General features: G+C 39.4%; 1 protein-coding gene across 4 annotated transcripts in view; it reads right to left on the bottom strand.

Annotated features, from left to right (window-relative positions):
- The window catches only part of LOC109289944 (core histone macro-H2A.1), a 71,292-nt gene that overhangs the window by 24,698 nt on the left and 33,242 nt on the right, over positions 1-13,352 (bottom strand). For 2 of the 4 annotated variants that reach the window (XM_019506257.1, XM_019506259.1), the window contains exons 3-5: positions 4,772-4,878; positions 2,896-3,093; positions 365-475 (exon numbers count right to left, since the gene is read on the bottom strand). In XM_019506257.1, the coding sequence (XP_019361802.1) occupies positions 365-475; positions 2,896-3,093; positions 4,772-4,878 (416 nt within the window). The remainder of the gene's footprint in view (positions 1-364; positions 476-2,895; positions 3,094-4,771; positions 4,879-13,352) is intronic. The other 2 variants (XM_019506258.1, XM_019506260.1) reach the window with 1 other exon arrangement.

The following is a 13,352-nucleotide window of genomic DNA, read 5'->3' as shown; positions in this document are numbered from 1 at the left end:
GTAAAGCCATTTCATCCTTAGCAAAATTTCAGCACTGGCAGAAGTTTAGCTGTTACAATTACACTGTCTATGAATAAAAATGTTGGAGGTTACAGACTGCAAGGAGAATGTCACTGTGTCTGAACATGTAGTTATGTAGGCACATGGAGACCCATTTATAAAACACAATGTTTAAAAATGGTTTCAGGGGATTTCTTTGTTCAAGGACTAAAATGATGCTCCTCCAAGACCTGTTCAGTATTGCACATGCACATGAACTCCATCGCTGGGAACAGCGATGGAGCACGGACTGGTTTTGGGAGGGGAAACTCCCCTCAAGCAACACCACAAAATAGGGATTGATTTATCAAATGCACAAACATACCTTCTGGCCCAGGAAAAGGCTTTTGGTGGACAGGACTGTGAATCCATCCGCAGGGGTTCCCTCTGTTGTGCTGTCAGCACTTGCTGATTTGCTCACTTCTCCTTGCTTCTTCTTGCAAAAATATAGTTCATTAGTTTAACTAAGTACAAGATGGAGAGTCTAATACACTGATAAATATGTCATGCCATAAATACAACTGTATTTACCATGAGATAAATTGCAAACATGAGCTACAAGACTGGATTCTATTCTTTAGTTTCCCATGCAATTAATATTAAAAGGAGGCTATATACATGCATCAAAAGTTTCAATGTTTCCATGTCCACTTCAGCCTCTGCTTGCTTATTGCACAAATTAGAGAACTGAATTAGAGAACTGAACAGTCAAACTATAGAAGAGAAATTTGAACAATGTTCTGAAAATGTTTGTGCATGACAGCAACATACTTATTTGTGCATGCAAGTGGAGGCATGCCCTTGGCATTCATAAGAGCAGAACTGGCATCTGTCTTAATGTGAACAAATGGAAAATTCACAGATTTGTTTTCAAACACACGTTTGAAATCAGACCCTTCTGGGAACATCACTAATATAATTCTATTATCTGCATGCCTCCCGTCTCAGGTAGAGGTTAAATTCTTTTTAAAAGCAATTCTAGCTTATCCAATATTACCTTCAATAAACATTACAGGGTTTCTCCTTTTTACCTAACCAGATTAGGTAATTGGAACAACAGGTGTTTGGCATGGATCATTTATCAGACAAGAATTAGAATGGTACAATTCTGAAGGGCTGTTGATGAGAACCCTGGTAGCTACTGAAGTTGTTTCAACTCAACAGCTGAAAACAGTGAAGATCTTTCTTATTCATTTTAATTTCAAGTAGAATTAATCATTGCAACTAACATAAATGTGTGGTACCTCATCACACCTGATACATGAAACCTGTACTTGGGACACTACTGTGTCTTCTACGCCCCCAAGAAAAATATGTAACATAACTGGTGACTAAACAACTGAAATGGTTTAGATGCAGGAGTATGTTTTGTTTCTCAAAGCTGTACCCATGCTTTACATTATACAAATGTTTTGCAAATTAGATTTTCATGGGTCCTATTTCAATTCCCTGGGAGTTTATTGTTAGCCAAATACTAGTGTATAGTAAGCAGACAATGCAGTTTGTGTGGAAGAAAAACAGAACCCCACAACAGACTTCCTGCTTTTGTAATCAACTAGGAAAAAAAATCCAGATTCAGGGCAATTATTAGCGCATGGTTATTAGAAGCTCTGTGCTCCAAATGTCAGCTACTAGGTGGACTATGAAAAAAAAAAAGAGCTCAAAAATGACTTTCCTGAAAAATCAAGAAAGTAACCCACAAATGAAGCATATAGGACTTGCTTTGTTGAACACAGGACCATTTCAACCGCAACACCTTAACTGCAGGTGAACTCTAGGCATTCATAATTTTAGCAAGCATCATATTTCACAAACACATTTTAAATGCATTAAATGTTGGTTGTGTGGCACCCATGTACAAAAGAAATTCCTAATCTCTACACATCAGAACATGGGGGGTGGGGAGGAGGAGGGGGAAATATTAAATATAAAGTTTTTCTCAATTTCTTTAAAACACGCAAACAAAAAAAAAAGAGCATATTACAGTTGTGTTCCATTTCAGGTCTTCCCCCTATCAAATTTTGAATGAATTTAAGTAGTCTTTAAGAAATAAATCTCCAGCTCAAGACATAGAAGAATCCCAATTATAGCAAAATAAAATTGATGAGTTACAAGAAGAATATTTGTAATATTCTGGTTTAGCTAACGAATCTATTCAGTCAAGCTAAATCGAACATAATTTTTGCACTACAGAAAGGGACTTAACTGCCTCCTCTGGTAAAAGGCTATCTTTGTTTTAGAGAAAGAACTAAACTCATTCTTGAATTTCAGTAAATTCACTGAATAAGGAAAATATTATTAAACCTGTTTTGAAAACAAAATTCCCTGGAATATTATGATAGACTTTGTAAAAATGATAGATTTTATTAGTGACAGACATTATAAAATGAGCAAACAAATGTTATGCTTTTCTTAATACTTGTAACTGCAAAATGCTATCATTCCAATTTTGAAAGCAGCACCCAAATCCTCTTTTTCTTAGTGCCACATATTAATATTCTGCATATAGACCAAGTAAGTGTAAGCCCCAGTGTTGACACCGTACAGCTGCTGCTAGTGAGACTTCTGAATCTACTGAGTTCTTTGAGAGCCAGTGGCTGCAATCCCACCCTGCTACAACAACACTCTCCACTTCTCAAGACTCTAGAAAGGACTTAGTTGCTGCTCCACACAAAAGCTGCAGTTCTTGAGCTTAGCTTCCTGTACAATACATGTGTGCTCCTTTAGTGGACTCTCCGGACACAATGTCAGGGTGATACTTGACCTTTAATACTCCTTCGGATAAGCATGGAAATCGGTACCCTGGGCTGCCCACTGAACAGGAATATAGACTTTAAGTGATATAGATGACTTTACCTTAGACTTTCTTGCTCCTTTCTTGCCTCCCGCTTTCTTTGATACAGTTTTCTTCTGTGTGGGAGACTTTGCCTTCTTGGCTGGAGGTGGAGTGATGATGGCTTCCAGTTTCCCTTTGGATCCCCGCTTCTTTGCCAGCAACTCAGGGTGAATGTTTGGTAATCCCCCGCCACTAGCTATGGTAACGCCTTTCAATAACTATGTGCAAAGAAAGATGTAGATTGTACAATTGAGCATTAATGCCCTAATTAAGAGCAAGCGGCATTTATTACAAATCCCATATTTGCTTGATACATCAAATATATATTTTCAGTTGCTTCTATGACAGTTCTCAATAAGTATGGTCTCTGAGAAAAAGGAACCTATGACATAAGTTGATCATGTCTTTTTTTAAACCACACCATTCAGACAGAAGATCTACATATTCCTGCCTATTGTCTTTTGGACTCTAACACAACTGGTTTTCCACCTATACTGTCAATTTACACATGGAAAACTGCTTTGACTCTATGTTAGAAGAATATATTAGAAGAATGAAGCCCCTAAACTCCACACAGTAGGGAGCTGTCGGGGGCAGGTGGGGCCTCCTGCAAAATTCCTGAATTTTGTTTGAAGAAAATATAGGTAAAGAAGAAACTTCCAACAAAGTATTAAACATATCAGGAATTTTACAGTTAGAAGAACCCACAAACATGTAAACCAGTAATTCTTAGCAAGGGTGTTAAGTAAGTAAACATGACTCACAAGATAAACCTATTTCAAATAAGAATTCAAAGTGCAAAAAACATTCTGATGTGTTGCGGTCTTTCTGAAGTCTTTCCAACAGAACTGCTCTATTATTTTTCTGTAGTCAAAAAATGAGTGAAAACTAAGAGCTGGCATTTTCCAAGGGGTGCCCTGAGTCTAAAAGGTTGAGAGCCACCGAATCATCCACTGAAGGAACATAAAGAACTATTCAGACTGGCACACAGTACATGAAAACTGTTACAAGCACAGAGGAAATCAAGTCTCATAATTTAAAAACAACCTTAACTCCACCCTCCAATTCATGCCTGGCCCTAGATCAACGTGGCCCTTGCCTTAGGGAGCATAAGAAAGGTGACGTAAATCCCCTGGATTACTCCCACCTCTTGATGCACGTTGAGTGCTCCTAACCACAGCCCAGGATCTAAGAGGGAAGGCCCTTGACTCACAAAGGGATGATGAATGGAAAGTATGACCACACTTCTAGACCACATATGCAGGCTGAAAGAAGTAGGTTGATTTTCCTACTTCACTGTGGAGTACTGTATTGATGCAGGGACAGCAGCTAACACAGAGGGCTGGGATTTGGATCGATGCCTGTGGATAATATTCCAGTATAAATAAATGACCTCTAATAGCATAAATTATGTTTGAATTTCTTTGAATATTTTTTAATTTTAAATTTTAAAGCCCCATTGCAAATTGCAACAGAGAGTCTCCCAATGTTTTTTTCATCAACTCCAGGAACTGGCCACAAAGAGGTAATTAAGATCTTGGATAATAAAAATAAGGATTGGAATATGGAGAAGAATGCTGATTCAACTTCCCAGGAGACTGCACTGTTGTCTCCAGGTACGCTGACGTTTTGCTGTTCTCCCAGTGTGGGCCACTGTGGCAGTGTATCTTCCTTGCATTGTTACCCATTTTATTTACTGAAACATGTAATTAAGCTGAGGACTTGAACTGGTTACACAGTAAGAGTGAGAGAATGAATGAATGAATGAATGAACTGCTTCCCGGTGGCCTGCGTGAGAAGCAGAGAGGTCTTGAATTACAATTCAGCTATATGGAAAGACAATTTAAAAAGCCTTAAAGGAAATCCCAGCCCTCACACGATGAAGTCTTTTCTTACCTGATTTAATTCTTCATCGTTTGCTACAGCCAACAGGATGTGTCTAGGAGTGACTCGACCCTTCTTGTTGTCCCTTGCTGCATTTCCAGCCAGTTCAAGAATTTCCGCTGGGAGAAAAATAAGCCCACCTTAATTAAAATATGATCACGGGTAATCATGGGGTGTTGTTTGGTGAAAGGGGCTCTAAACAGTGAATTCTTTAATAGCAAAACATGTATTAAATCATTATGCAACTATCTGTAACTCCTGAAAATGATCCATGTCACTTTATCAGGGACTACAATTAAAATGCTCAGAGACAAATGCTAACCTGGAATATACTGGATGTTCTACAGAGCCTTTTATTGCACTTACAGATTTCTAAAGATGTAACCATGCATGCTCCACATTTGACATCAGTATCTAATTCAGAGCTGGATACCTGTCCCTTATCTCACTTTGATGTTAGTGTATGAATGTGAACACAACTCAACTTGTTTTAACTATTATAAAACACTGTCCCACGAACAACCAAATTCTAACTTTCCTTTTATATCAAGGAAGACTTGATGCTTCTCTGAAATTCTACTTTCTAAACTACTTATTTTCTTGGCCTTTCAAAACAGAGTACCTTGAATTTTCACTAACTTTGTAGGGTTTTCTAGCGTTCTCCTATCACCAGACTACAGGGCGCTGTGTGTAAATAAAGAATAATGGTTTGCCAAATGTATCACTAATCTGAGTGATTACTTAGGTTTCTCTTTTTTTCATGCATGCATGAAATGTTACCGTGTGTTTTTCATTTGCTATGCTATTTAGACAGGGGCTACAGACATTCAAGTTAGGGCACTCATTTTGCTGCAATCCTACCTTAATGATTTTTTTCTCAAGGGAACAAAAGAGAAAAAGCAATGGATTAATCATGTTTGTTCACTCCTAATAGATTATCTCCTTTGAGGAGATTTCCAACCATGTCAAATTGATCTTAACAACTGTACGTATGAGTCCTTGACTGGAATTAGGCGAGATTATTTTTTTCTATACAATTGCCTACAAGGTGAAAGGCCAGCATTTTATCTACTAAACATATTTATCGTTAGCTAAAAAGCCTCAGGCAAAGTATGCAAGTGAACCACAAGCGATTAAAATAAGAAGTTGGGGGCACGAATACACAAATGGAAGCTCATGTTTATCTGACTCTGTATTTAAACTGCATTGCTATATTTTATTTATAGACTGTGCAGCAAAAGAAGAAAGGTTATGTCCAGGTTTCTCTACTGCTTTTGTAACACTGGCTTTGGCAAACCCATAAATGGCAGACTTTTAAAAAAAAAGCAAAAGGAAAGGAAAAATGCCTTTTTAAGTCTATCCTATCTGAATATACTACAACATACTGAACAGCAGGACTACTCTACAGCACTCCTTCCCCATGTAACAGCTGAACTGAATGCACAGTAAGATGTTACATAAACTTGCTTTAATAGGCAAGTGGAAGGGAATAAAGACATTATTGTGGAAATGCAAAAGAAGATTAAAATCAAATCTCACATCATCACATCACTTTCCTGTAACACTCTGTAAATCTTTAAAAAAGTGACACAGTATCGCTACAGACCATGGCTTTACATCCGACTGATTTTAATATGATGATTTCCCAACTACTTTTCATCACAACCTGCATAATAAGCTGGTTATGACACCTACTGCAATAGCCATAGTTGCTTCTGGATGTATTACAGTTAAGTGTCATCAAGGACTTCAGCAGGCTTTCAGGATCCTCACACTCTTAAGTAGTGCATGATTTACTTCAGCTGAGAATTAGGAAAACAAAAGAAAACCCCCAAACGCTCACTTGCTAGGGCTCAAGGCTTTTTATTTATTTCTTTTTTCACATGACTACATTTCAGCCACATGACAAATAAAAAACAAATCAGAATAAGCAGGCTTGGGCAATCCTGAATGCCCCCCTCCTGAACAGCTCCACAAAACTGAAGAAAGCCAGGGTAAGCTTGTCATCACGCAGCGAGCCACAGTCCAGACACGTATGGTTCGACACACCGCGATGCGCTTCAGGCACCTGTTGTGCGGCAGGTACTGTGTCAAATTCCAAAGCACAAAATCTGCACAAAGATGCATGCAAGCGCACCCCTACTGACTTCAGGAGTGTTTTGCACCTATGTAACGAAGAGAAGAAACACCCCAATCTCTCTATATCCAGTAATTGTGATCTTAAATGTCTGAGGGTTTGCACTGGCTGAAAGGTAAGGGGAGAGGTTGCCTTAACACAGTAGACTATTCTTTGTTTGCCCCTGCCTCCCCCACCTCCATCTCTTTACTACATCAGGCCCTGCTAACAGTTGTGCTGTGTTATTCTCTACATCTGATCAGCATAACTATGCAGACAGGTCATTTGGTAACTAAAGAGGCTAAGAAAGTGTTATGCCAGTAAAGCAGAGAGGAATGTTTTATTTGTTCCTCATAAAACTAAAATGTCTGCCTCTTACAGTGGAGAACTGTTCTTGCAAGTGCTAAGCCCTCTTCCTTGGACAGGAAACTCATTTTGAAATTACAGTTTTCTAATGGTCCTTTAGGGAAGTTGAGGTACCCCACTTCCCTTTCAGGAACAGGAGGGAGGGGAAAGTGCTGTGCTGGCAGACAGCACCACAAGAGGAGTGGGGGCAGGAATATTTTTCTTTTTGCGCTCCCCCTCTCCTGACTCCAATGAGCATTGCGTGCTTTTGGTATGCTGAAATGATCCACAGTACAGCAAACACCAAAGCTAAGCAGTAAGCAAGTACAAGTGCTTTCTGAAGCAGAGATGCTCCCTGGGTTAAATTGAGCATTACTGATACAAAGTGAAAACAGCACGGGAAAGAGAAGACAACTCTTCTTGCTAAGCCAATGGATTCAAGACAAACCTCAGACTGCTACACCAGCAAACCCTAAGATCTGAACTGTTTGTCTGGACTTTGTTGCAGCTCCTTTTCTACTTTTGTGTTAGTGTTATATTAGTGTAATTTTAAAAGTTCAAGTAGTGTTTTACTTCTGTTCTAAACCAGTTTCAAATGAAGAAAATCTGGCTCCTGAGCCCTGTAAAGAAGAGGACTTAAATTTTCTGAATAAAATGTGTATTTGTTTTAAAAAAAAATCCAGTCTGGATCTCAATTTTCAGCTTAGGCTCATCTCTAGAACTACTGTAGGGACAATGTGCCTCTGCCAGTTCCAAGTTTGAGTCATAGAAGACTTCAGTTACTACAGGAGATCTTCAAACGCAGGGGAAGCTGCGTTTAAATGGGAAGTAATATTATCTTCTTAGCTTTTTATAGTATGTTTCATCCTAAAGCACTTCACTTACTACCCATGTAGTCATATGTGCAGCAGCTACACTTGATGGCAATCTACCCTGGTCGAGGAAACTGGCAATCGTGGTAGGGCCTTGCCTAACACACTGTTGCAAACTCTTGCTCTTACAAAACATGCCACAGAACGACTGGCACCATACTTTAATAAAAAATTTCTAAAAATATTACAGGCCTATGATCAAACACACAAACCAGGGATCTGTTAAGACACAAACAGCTACTTCTAAACGCCTGCTCCACCTCTTTTACATATGTATATTTTATGTACGTGCAGTCATGGTATATGTACATACAAATATATGTATGCACTTGTCCAGGGAAAAAGAGTAAAAATCTAGTTCTTTGCATCTGTGCAAAATAGAAGGCAATCTCTTTTATGGCCTTATCTGAAAGACAGACATGGGAAGCTACAGCAAACCCAAGGTGCCTATCCAAGATGCTAGCTCAGTTGTTCAAGTTGTATTCCAAGAAATCTGAGTTGCTGCCAAGCTGTTGCACAGACCACTACTCTCTTATTAAGCTGTATCTATTAGCAGCACCACAGGCAAAATGTATAAAGCAGGCAAGAAAGAAATGCTAACATTTTCAACAATTACCACCATGTACTTCATGGGATGGGCAGCTCAAACATGGTTTGCACTCTGAGATATCAGTGCCATCAAAATGGTCATCTGCTATACGCTGATTAATCAGTAGTTCTTACCCTGCCCACCTTCAGACTTGCTAATGGCCAGTATGTGATTTGCATCAAAAGGTGGACTCCCTAAAAGGCAGCAAATCAGCACGGGGGGGGGGGAAATCAGAGGACATGCTATCCTTCGCCCCCATCCAAACTATAGATTAAAGGTCTGGTAGCACACACAAATTCTCCCAAGTCCTTCTGACAGAACTAGAGCATTTGCAGAGTCTTTTCAAAATGTGATGGTACAGAGAAAGGATGAAGGCTCTAGCTAGTTATGCTACCTCTATTCTCTTCATTTATTTACTTAAGTATTTTTTCCCAGATGGATAATTACTATAGCAACACTTCTGCAGAGTACACTCACTGAGATGTACCTTCTAAGAAAACCATGCATCAAAAATATATTCAAACCTGACTGATGAAAGAAGGAGCACACACAAATTTAGTGGCATTTGGAGTTGAAGAGCCCTGTTCTGTAACCTTATGCATCCAGAGGAGTACTTACTCATACAAGTGGTCCCACTGAAACCAAGATTTACCCAACAAAAGAGTTAGGACTAACCTTAAAAATCCCTCCACTAGCATTCTTTTAAAATGTATGTTATATGAAAAAAACACTTTAATAAATAAAGAATTTGAATGATGTATATTCACAGGAAAAAAGATGAAATGTGAATAATTTCATATTACACTGGCATATTACACTGGATGAGGTTTCCTATTAGTGGTAGGCAATGAAGGAAGACGCAGTGAGTGCCTGGGAAGGCAGAATATAATATAAACACCCTTAATTAATTTATAGGATCAATATTTCCTCATATTTCCATAACTATTTGACTTACTTTTGGATTCAATTCATTTTTTAAATAACTAGCCTGTGCTCAAAGACAAGGGAGTCAAATACATTAAAATGCAAATGAGTTGAAAGATTTAGAAGCAGACAGATCTGGGTAACAAAAATTGATCTAATTCTGTTTCTAAAAACTTGAAGAACAAGATGTTTTGGCTGTTTAGGTTTTTAAAAGTTCAGCTGAAAATGAGTTAAAGGGAAAAGAAACAGGGTCTTCATCTCTGCACTTAAGCAGAGATAAGACTACAGGAAAAGCTGTTCTTGAAGCATTTCTGATGGAAGCGCAACCGAGGAGAGTTAGAAATCTCTACAGAAAGCTGATTCCAGGCTGAATTTCAGGGTTTTCATGAGAGTCCTTAAACATCTGGAGGTTCAATGTAAACAGAAGTCTACTCAATTTTGGAGCATCTTACAACATCCCCATTTGAATTAATTTCATTTGTATATTCTACAAATCTGCTGCTGCACCTTGTGCACATGGCTTTGTCTGGCATTTTACTATGCTAACCTGGTCTAAGGAATACAGGAAAAAGGAGTGGAAAAAAAAAAATTAATGTAGACCTACATGAAACAGACACAGTAGCAACTTCTGACCTGGCTAAAAACACAAGTGATTGCATTCTACCTCATCACATGTCCAGTACGAAATTTCTGTATATTTTTCTTCAAATAAACTATTACTAGTGTAGGATTCCTTTAAAGTCATGTCCCTCTCCCCCTTTCTAAATACACAGCTTTTGCATTTGGCAAGCATTCAGGACTGCAGGGTTGCTATCTGAATGTAAATACAGTTGACAGTTCTGCTCTCCACATTCATCCCAAGAATCCTTTTTCCCCCCCTTTCTTTCGTAGGTTTATGTCTCTTGAATTAAACTATATCTGTTGTATTGAAACTTTTTGTCCACCTTCTCTTCAGGGAAATGAAGTCATAGGTTTGAGAATTCAGCTCGTAACAGCTAACAGGTGACGTGTTGAGACAAAGCCAATTTTTGAATACACGACTTCCAACAGAAAGAAATCAGGGCCTTTTGAAAAACTGTTTGAAGCCTTTCCTCCAACCAAAAGGAAACTGAGAACAACATCCAGGAATCAAAGGAAAGTGAATGTTGGTAAAAATCCCATTGAGAAAATATTTTTTGCTATAAAGCCAAAGACATGACAAGGAGTCTGTTTATTGTATTTTAAATTAATCATTGCTCCATCAGCATTTTATTGAGTTCAGAATCATTTTACATGATTCCGGAAGGTTTTAACCCAATCAACCCCAATCAAGTATGATTGTTAAGAGTTTCCTGCATTCTTTCCTCTACATATTCCAGCCAACCCCCCTTGGAACCTGCAGTCTTAACAGCAAAGGTAGAATCATTTAATAATTTTTTTCCCCTTATGCATTCCAATAAAACAGTTCTCAGCCTTGACTCGAAGTCATGGAAATCTGATGCAGTGGAAATCAATTCAAGGAATTTCATTACTCTGTGCAAGCCTTGATATAACCTCAACCTTCAACAAGGCAATCATCTTTGTAGGATGTGATAAAAAAAACAAAAAAAAAAAACAACCTTCATGCTTTCGTCTCTGGGCTATATCAAAACTGGGCCCCTTTGAGCATGAACCGTTAACTGTGCCAAGTTATTGTAAGTGTTGTGTTTTTGTGAGGCAGATGATTGACTGATGTTTACATAAAGCACGAGTTCAGGCCACAAGAGTCATTTCCACTTAGAGCTTTCACACTTGACTCAAACTTCTGTTCAATCGTTTCTTACATTTTTAAATGATCCACTACTCTTTGTAGACGTTCCAGTATAATTTCACCCGTAGGCTCTTTAAAACTCCAGATTAATCAGTTTACAAGGGCACACAGAGATTATATTCTGGGCAACCTGAATGTGAAGTCAAACTCAAATGCTGTCTATGTGCAATGCTCAAACCCTGTCTACCAAGTAAAGAAGCTACAGCACACTTCCCTTCTGTCAACTTGGCAAATTCCGATTTAACCCAAGTTATTTTTTTTTTGCAATGGAGTTTCCTCTCCCTAATAGTTGACACATAGTTGTTACTCTTTAACAGTTTACATATGTTTAAAAAATGCATTCAAACATGATTAATTTAACTGCTGCCAGACGTTACTTGATTGAGTGCAGCATGTATGTTTTGGCGTGGTTGCCTTAGAATGCAGAAGACCACTAATGTCTTCAGACTTAGTCTTGGTTTAGAGTCTTTGACCTTTACAGGCGTACGTTATGAACTTGCATTTATACACACAAAGAAGTCAGGTGGTGGGTGCCAATCAGTGCCTGAAGCTAGCAGAAGCCAACAGCACTAGTAATAAAAGAAAAGATGACCTCATATCAAATGTTTGGTTTGGGGCTCACCTTGTTTGGAAGGAAAGATTTCTGTACTAAGGGCCTGAGCAAAAAGAGGATGGAGGGAATGGGTTGTGTATTGAGGATGTATGCATCAGGGTGCTGAGACCAGCATGCATGGCAGTGGTGCATGCCACTGCACACAAGTCAATGCTAAAGATGCAGCTGACCAAACCGGGTTACATAATTCTTAGATTTCATCAACCAGACCTCATGCCATTTTTCTGTACTGCTCTTCCATCTAATTTTTATGCTGTAATCAACACTGTAGTATCTGTTTTCCTTCTGTTGGATGTTGCCTCCAATGCTAAAAAAACCCTAGATCCTGTTGGAACAAGTTTAAATGCATAATATTTTCATCATTAATAAAAAAAAAATTCTGTTGTTATTAAGTTTTGCCTAAGGTCTTTTCTGTATCAGAAATTATCTTTAGGCCATGTGGAATACATCCAATACATCTTTGTAACGAGATGTACAACTGAGCATAAACATTAACATACTGAAGAGTATTTTTGTCTTACTCATCCCATATAACCAGCAGAGTGTCGATTATGAAGTATACGGAAACCAATGTTGCATTTATGTTTATCCGGAAGATAACATACTTACTCATTTCCTGAAACATGCCCACTAGGGGTGTGCAAAACTGGGGCCCTATTCAATCTGGATTCGTCCTGAATCGGAGACAGTGATTCGATTAGTTGATTTTGATCACTGTCCCCGATTCGATTCGGCCGAGTCCGAATGTGAAGATTCAATGCTGATTTGGAGAATCAGCAATTCGGACATAGGCACAGCTTTAAATGTTTTTTCTACATACTGCCAGGCACTATGCATGGCTCGTGAACGCTGCGATGGTAGGGCAGATGGAGTGTCCCACAGGAGTGCAGGGAGGGCCCCCGGGTGCTCGGCAGTGAACCCAGAAGTGGACCGGAACTACTTCGGGTCCACTTCTGGGTCTGCCAGGGAACACGTGGCCCCTCCCCCACCCCCCGTGCCCTCCCCCAGCTTAGCGATCGGCCGCAGGGGGACCCTGGGTGCCCCCCCAGACCCAGGAGGCACCAGTCACTGAGCTTGGGGAGCACAGGGGGGCCCCCCAGCACACTCCCCGGTGGACCTGGAAGTAGACCAGAAATGCTTTTGGTCCACTTCCGGATCTGCTGCCAAGCGCACTGGGGAGCACCCTGCACTCCTCTGAGACACTCCATGCACCCCAGCATCGCAGCGATCGCAAGCCCCTTCTGCCTAGAGGTATGTAAAAAAATCATTTAAAGCTGTGTCTATGCCCGAATCTCCGAATCTTTTTGAATCTCTCCAGATAGACTCAGAGGGTTCTGATTTGATC

The sequence above is a fragment of the Gavialis gangeticus genome, unplaced genomic scaffold (genome assembly GCF_001723915.1).
Source record: "Gavialis gangeticus isolate Ggan-Ray unplaced genomic scaffold, GavGan_comp1, whole genome shotgun sequence".
NCBI classification, from domain to species: Eukaryota; Metazoa; Chordata; order Crocodylia; family Gavialidae; genus Gavialis; species Gavialis gangeticus.
The sequence above is the reverse complement of the archived record's forward strand: the minus strand, read 5'-3'. Positions and strand labels throughout refer to the sequence as shown.